The sequence below is a fragment of the Etheostoma spectabile genome, chromosome 24, assembly GCF_008692095.1.
Source record: "Etheostoma spectabile isolate EspeVRDwgs_2016 chromosome 24, UIUC_Espe_1.0, whole genome shotgun sequence".
In the NCBI taxonomy this organism is placed as follows: domain Eukaryota; kingdom Metazoa; phylum Chordata; class Actinopteri; order Perciformes; family Percidae; genus Etheostoma; species Etheostoma spectabile.
In genome coordinates, this window is record NC_045756.1 from 12,278,157 (window position 1) to 12,285,342 (window position 7,186).

General features: G+C 42.4%; 1 protein-coding gene across 2 annotated transcripts in view; it reads left to right on the forward strand.

The window, feature by feature from the left end:
* The first annotated feature begins 1,594 nt into the window (after positions 1–1,594).
* The window catches only part of stk11ip (serine/threonine kinase 11 interacting protein), a 29,911-nt gene continuing 24,319 nt past the window's right edge, over positions 1,595–7,186 (forward strand). For both annotated transcript variants that reach the window (XM_032506603.1, XM_032506604.1), the window contains exons 1-14: positions 1,595–1,813; positions 2,071–2,138; positions 2,770–2,972; positions 3,421–3,495; positions 3,624–3,719; positions 3,822–3,929; positions 4,027–4,098; positions 4,198–4,327; positions 4,761–4,864; positions 4,968–5,057; positions 5,508–5,549; positions 5,879–6,046; positions 6,230–6,311; positions 6,472–6,984. In XM_032506603.1, coding sequence (XP_032362494.1) covers positions 2,072–2,138; positions 2,770–2,972; positions 3,421–3,495; positions 3,624–3,719; positions 3,822–3,929; positions 4,027–4,098; positions 4,198–4,327; positions 4,761–4,864; positions 4,968–5,057; positions 5,508–5,549; positions 5,879–6,046; positions 6,230–6,311; positions 6,472–6,984 — 1,750 coding nt within the window. In that variant the 5' untranslated portion in view covers positions 1,595–1,813; position 2,071. The remainder of the gene's footprint in view (positions 1,814–2,070; positions 2,139–2,769; positions 2,973–3,420; positions 3,496–3,623; positions 3,720–3,821; positions 3,930–4,026; positions 4,099–4,197; positions 4,328–4,760; positions 4,865–4,967; positions 5,058–5,507; positions 5,550–5,878; positions 6,047–6,229; positions 6,312–6,471; positions 6,985–7,186) is intronic.

Here is a 7,186-nt window from a genome sequence, read left to right on the forward strand (position 1 = left end):
AGATAAGTAGAGGCAATGAGTAGGGGGTTGGAAAAGTAATTCATCATCTGATTAGTGGGCCTGCATAAAATGAAGTCACACTTCCAGCAACTAAACAGCTGGGGTATGTGTTTATATCCTAAAGTTAAATGTTCAAAATTGTGCTGTACGACATTTTTTTATTTGAACGCAACACTGCGAGAGTTCATATGGGCGAGAAAACTGTCTTCATGCATGCACAGTTAACCAACTGGTGCAATGTGCAACATCTCACTGACTGGAAATGTTTACCAAATTACAGTACATAAATCCTTATATGGAAAAGTTCGCATCACAAGTTCCAAATGGAAACATGCTTGTGTGTGTGTGTGTTTGTGTGTGCGCGCGTGCGCACGTTTGTGTGCACGTGTGTGTGTGTGTGTGTGTGTGTGTGTGTGTGTGTGTGTGTGTGTGTGTGTGTGTGTGTGTGTGTGTGTTTATGCTGCCTAGCAACAAGTGATGCATTTGCAATTTAGGAAAGTTATTGCTTTATTTCCTAATGCAAATCTTTGTGAAGTATCTGTTATGGAGCCACAGCGTTACGTACTCCCCAATGAAACAAAATAAAGACCTGCTGAAAACTGCTCTCCTAATGTGCGTGAGTTAATGCATGGGTTTACAGTCCAGAAGTCAAAGCTCTCAGCCTGGTTATATGCTGATGTCAGCATTATACTATTCACTGACATTACTGTTTTTCCTCTAACAAAGTTGATACCTTCCAAAGCAATGTCATCGAATAGGCAATTCAGGTCACGCAATTGTCTTTCCACTGTGTGTAGCTTGCAGAAATCAGTAGACTTTTATCAGCTATGCAATGTATGCATTCATATCTCTCACACTCCTTTGCCAACCAGCTACCCACTCTGTTTTTTATAGGTGCCATGTCTCGGATGAGGTTTGACCAGCAGCTGCCAACATGCAGATGTGGTATTAGACTCAGGTTGGTAAATTTGACAGCTGGCATTTATTAAAACCTCAGCCACTACGAAGGGTTTTAAATGCTGGGGGGGGCACAAAATGACAAGTAATGGCCTCTGTTGAGTCCATACATATGATTTGAAATACCGTGTGGCTTTAAGGTTGAAACAGACCTCAATATGCTTCAGAACAACACACTGTTAACCACTCTTGCCAGGTGCAGCTGCTCTGTATTTAATATGTGACTGGTTGAATGGATTTAGTGTATTTGCTGGTCATAGTGAGGACTTCATTTGACGTTTTTCATTTGCACTCATGTTATCATGTCTGCAGTCTGGGATCGTTGCTGGAGTGCGCCACCTTGTGGACACTTCTGCAGGAATTAATCAGGAGCAGCGCCGTCAACCTAGAATGAATACAATTAAGTGGGATTTTGAGATTATGTAAATATTATAGCCATACATTTGTCAAGCAGTTTTGTTGAGGCAAGAGGGGAAATACAAATACACGCTAAAAAAAAAAAGAAATTTACACTCAGGTTTCCTTTTTTATGTCTCCTCTTTGTGTCTTTCAAGCAGTAGGACATATATCTTTAATTATAGGCAACACAAACCAAACTAAAAACTGTGTATTTCCTTTATTTGACAGTTCCATGGACCTTTTAGTGACTATCCTTTTTGGTACATCGGGGCCACCGTAGACGGTTTAAGCAAGTTGTCATGTGATGAAAATATGTCAACATCACCGTGCACTGTATTATGAAACCAGCACATTACTACTGAAACTTCGCTTTTATTCATGTATAAACATGGGCAAACTGTAGTACTGCTCTCTCGAAGTAAAATTAGCTATCCATTTTTGGTCTGTCCCTGCGCAGGTATGTCGTTGTTAGCTAGCTAGGCTACCAGGAAATTGCTTAACGTTAGCTAGCTAGTTCACATTAGCTGAGCCAGTAACTGTAAGTGCAGAGTGCTAATGCTAATGTTGCTATAAATGCATTGAAAGTTACACGGACTACGGTAGCACGTTAAAACGGTTATGTAGAGGTTATGTATTAGCTTCTTAAGAGGAACAATGTATTTAATTTCTGTTGATATAGTCATGCTAACATTATGCCTCTTTGAAACGTTTCAGGATGGCTTCACCTCAAAAGGGTCAGTCCTCCCTTGTACACAGCTTGGCCACACTCCTCCGAAACGATGGTATGTTAAAGTGAGATACACTTATTATACTTATTATACCCCAATTAATAGCCAATATTGGGTATGGGTTTGGGAGACAAAACAACAGCATGGTGCTCTGTGTCAGTGGGTGTATTCACTCAGCAAGGCAGTTTTTCTATATTAAATATGGATGGTGTTCAGAGATATCTGATCAGATATGGATTTATATGTATAATTGGTAGGTGGGTAACATGTATTCAGAGTGGGTTTGATGTGAATGTCTCCATTTAGTTCAAAACAAAGTGACACTATTATTATACCTTGAACTGAAATGTGTCATCAAAATTGGACAGGGATAATATTCCAAAGGTATTTTTGCACAGTGGCCGTAGCTTTTTTCTTAACTCAAAGCTAGTATTTGTTGTGTTTTGACAATTTCAACTCCACCACACTGTGACCACAGAGTTTATTAGAGCCACATCGTTCGTCTGTGACCTGTTGTTTGCGTATTACCTTTTTCTTTACACTATTTCATTTCCCCATGCACCTGTCCACCAGGTGTGAATTAGATACTTAGTTGATCTTGCTATTTAACATGAACACTTAGTATAATTTGCCGTGGATTGAAATTGGATCCCTTACTGGGTGACTTGTCTCTCCCAACCTCTAGGTGACTTGGTGCTGGACGGCAGCAGCACTCTGACCTTGCCGGCGGCCAGCTTGCAGCAGCTCATCAGGCTGTTTGAACAGTACTTGTTGCCCAGGAGCCAGCAGCATGGGTTCCTTGCGCTGCCCTCCCACCCCGCCGACACTGCTTCCCTGCTACAGCTGCAGTTCCTGTTTGACGTCCTGCAGAAAACCATCTCCCTTAAAGTGAGCTGGGGCCCCTGAAATTGGTCTCCACGTGACCTATTTCTGCCGTTTAAAAAAGTCTAAAATCTATATGTCAGTTCTATGGGGAAAGGCCCTTACCCAAATTTCCCAAGTGGACATTTGTACAATAGCTGAAACCTTTTTGTGTGATTTAAGAGGCCTTCCTATGGGGTCAGGACCCCCAAAATGTGGTCAAGGATTCTCACATGGAAAAAGCCTCAATGTATATGAAAAGGCTTCATCCAAAAATTCTATTTCGTTTTACCATTAACTGTGTGACTGACAGCATTTGCATCCAAACATGGCTTAATCAAGACATTTATTTATGTTATAAACTTTCATGGGAGTCGTCTTAAGTGTGTTTTTTGGACAGGAGTGATTCTCATGTTATATCTGCTGCTGGATTTCTTATTTATGACATGATGTGTGTCTTGATTCTTAAACGCAGCTCATCAACCCATCAGGGGTGAGACTTCAGTCTGTGGTGAAAATCTTCCCATTCAAGTCTTTAAAGTGTTTGGAGGTATGGACCATGACTTCATTCATTCCTTTGATTTCTTTCCTCACCCCAGTCTTTTTTTTATTGCATTCCCTGCCTCTTCCTCAATCTCTCCATCACTTAAACCATTCCCTCTGTCTCTTCCTCACCAGCTGAAGAGAATCCCTCCACACTGTCTCGAGGGACTTAAAGGAATTTACTCCCAGTTAGAGGTCTTTACATGTTCAAAGAGCCTCAGCTCCCTGGAGGTACTCTCACTTTGCAGCACATTTGTCAGTGCGTTAATGGCATGTCTGCCCAGTCAAAGCTAAAGTGATATCCATGTGTATCTTCTGGTTGTTGTTTTTTAGGAGCTGCTTTCCCTGTGTGGAGGTGACCTGAGCTCTGCACTGCCTTGGCTGGAACTGCACACACTCAACTTTAGCTACAACTCCATTGTTTGCCTTGACCAGTCACTAGTGAGAAAAATACCACAGATGCATCATTCATCACTGACTTATTTGCTGGTTGTTCTCTTCACCGGACTTTAACCTTCTCTTTTCTTCTCATTCATAGAGTTTACTGAACGTCCTGAAGTTCTTGGATTTAAGCCATAACAAGATTCAGGAGTGTGCTGAATTTATGAAGGTTTGTTTGATTATAATTTAACTTAATCTAAAATATACATAACACCACACCTTGTTCTGCTTCTGGCGATCTTTTATGTCCACATTGTCTTCTTTGTAGCCCTTGAGTGAACTGGAGCACTTAAACCTAGGCTACAACTGCCTGCAGAGGGCGCCAACGCTGGGCCTGAGTGCCAGGGCCAAACTCCTCACACTTATCCTCAGGAACAATGAACTGGAGACTATTAACGGTAAAGTCAACTGATATAGATATAGTCACAGAGTTTCTCATCCTGTTCTTTAAACACAGACAATCCCTCCCTGGTCAGATCAGACAGAGTAGGCAGCCAATAAAATCAAAGAGCTCGAAGAGGAGTGAGCCAATGAAATCTATAAAACTGGAAAAACAAGAAGCTGATCACTGTGCAGTGACCCCCACCTCCAGCTGTTTTGGTAGCTCTTCTGTTTGTCTTGGAGATTGTTTATCATCACTCAGTGAAGCATTAGATCACATTACACCTGCCTGTTTGGATGAGAAAGGGGAACAGCATGGTAAACAAATTATATTTGAGGTTGTTTTTTTTATGTTGATGAATTTGTGTGCGTATGTTGTGTGCACTCTATGTTCTTGACATCATGTCTAAAAGAGTTTTTCCGGCATTGCTGTGCTGTCTGATTAAATAGGTGTGGAGCAGTTGTCTTCACTCCAGGAATTAGACCTGGCCTACAACCTCCTGTTGGAGCACTCCCAGCTGGCTCCTCTCTCCCTGCTGCACTGCCTCAACACAGTAAGAAAACACATGCGGAAGTTTATAGTTTGTGGGCACATTTAACAAAATACGTGCTTAACCTGTAACGCATGTGAGGCCAAAATGTAATATCTCCCTTTAGCTTAACCTGGAGGGCAACCCGCTGTACTTCCAGAAGACCCACCGCACCTGCACCGTCCGACATCTCTCCCCAAAGGCTGCAAACCTTAGAGTGAGTAATGACACTAGCTAGACATGTATTCCATTTTTTTCTTCAAACTTGAAGAATGCTGAAGCACCCTAAAAAAATAACAATTTGTCTTGGACATCAAGGCAGCAGCCCACTTTATAGTACCAGACCACAGCTAAAACAGAAGCAGATCACATTTTGTCCTGATCTAAAAAATCGGAATGGAAAAAAACAAAAACACAAGTTGGTGGTGTTCAATTTCCAAAGTGCGCTGTGATCTGATAATCAACTGTTGCAGTTATAGCAGCTGTTGGCTCATCTTTGTATCAACAAAGCCATTATACTGTATGACTTGTTTATCTGAAAGCACTGATGCCATTCTAAACATGCAGAACAGCTCCAAAACAGCTTCCTGTCGACCACTGTGAACTCAAAGGTGTCTCTTCATGATTCTTTCGTTGTACCACATCATTTTCTTTTGTTTCTTTCCAGCTCAAACTTGATGGTACCCCGCTGTCCTCATCTGAGTTATCAGTACGTTTCTCAATCTATACTCCTCTTAGTGTAGCAAACTGTTAGTGTGTTGTTTTCTCTTTGCAGAAATGTCTAGGTAAATAAATGTAATGGATGGTAAATTGTATGAGTAACTGATGTGCAGTTGCATTAAAGTAATGTATAATATACCCTAACATATATATATATATATATTATATATATATATATATATATATATATATATAATATATTTTTTACATGCACAGTATGTTGCAGGCAGATGTTGCAGTGATAATACATACATGTTACATATCTCCCCTGTTGTTTTCTGAATTAATAGTTCAATATTAGACCACTCTCTTCTGCAGGTTCTTCCAAAACCAGGCAGGCTGATCGTCCAGGTACAGACTGCCCCCCCAGTTGCCATGCCACCAGAACGGAGTAACCAAGACGTGTCTAGTGGTGCTGGGGAGCTTAGTGACAGCCAGTCAGTTGGAGAGGTGGCAGTCTCACACATTCGGAAGAAGAAATCCAGGGTAAGTAGTTATGTAGTCTTTCTCTGTGACACGAAATATGTCCTAAATTATGACTAAATCTTCTCCATGAGGCACTTCAATTTTAAAAGGATTTGATGGGTATTGTTTACTGATCTGTCTAAATGCTGTGCCACATTTATTTATTTATTTATTTATTTATTTTAACACCATTTTGTGTTTCAGAGTAAGGTGAAAGTGCGGAGGGCCAGTATATCGGAGCCCAGCGATACAGACTATGAGCCCCGGCTGCTTTCCTCCTCACAGAGTGAGTTTTCAAAGCGGATCTAAATTCACCCCCCTGTCTCCCTGGCTTTTCTTTTATCACTTGTAGTTTTATGTGTAATGTTGCTGGCTAAGATCAAAGCTTATTCAGCTGCTTTGTAAAAATCGAAACCATAAATGTTAATATGTTTTTCCTCCACCAGGCATCGTCCTCCCCCACCAGCATGAGATTGAGCGCATGTCCAGCTTCAGAGACCAGCTGGGTGAGGATTGGCTGAGATACCAACATCATCTAGACGAAGCTTCCCTCTCTACCATCACCGTCGCTGTCAACACCAACCCGCCGCCCCCTCACCGCCAAGCACTCCCCCTCCCCCTCCCCCTACACAACGGCCCTAACACAACCACATGTCCATCCACCAATCCTGGGTGGCAGGCGGCTCCATCGTCCCTGGATGTCCCAGAGGTCCTCCCCCCATCGTCGCTCCCGTCCGAGCCAGTATTAGAGACATCCGTGGATGCAGACCTGGAAATGGAATCTACCCTGCGGTGGCCCGGTCAGGGCTCACAATCCACCTTGGAGGACAGCGCAGTAGATGGCATGGTGGCGAGTCGGGGAGTGGTGAGCTTACCAGGAGCAAGTCCAGAGTCCCAGGGTTCAGCTAGAGAGGAGAGGGGAGACACCAAGGAGGAAGAAGAGGAGGAGGATCTGGGAGGTAGAGTATCAGTTGCATCAAAATATTCTGTATCATGCAGTACAAAGAGACCAGCATTAATCAAATATTAGTCTATATCAACAACCATTCATTTAGGGGGAGTGTCCAAGGCGATTGTGATTGGTTTATAGAAATTCCAATAGCAAGGCTGTCCAATTTGGGGTCCGTGGGCCAAGTTTTGCCTGTGCTTTCTTTGTTTTGG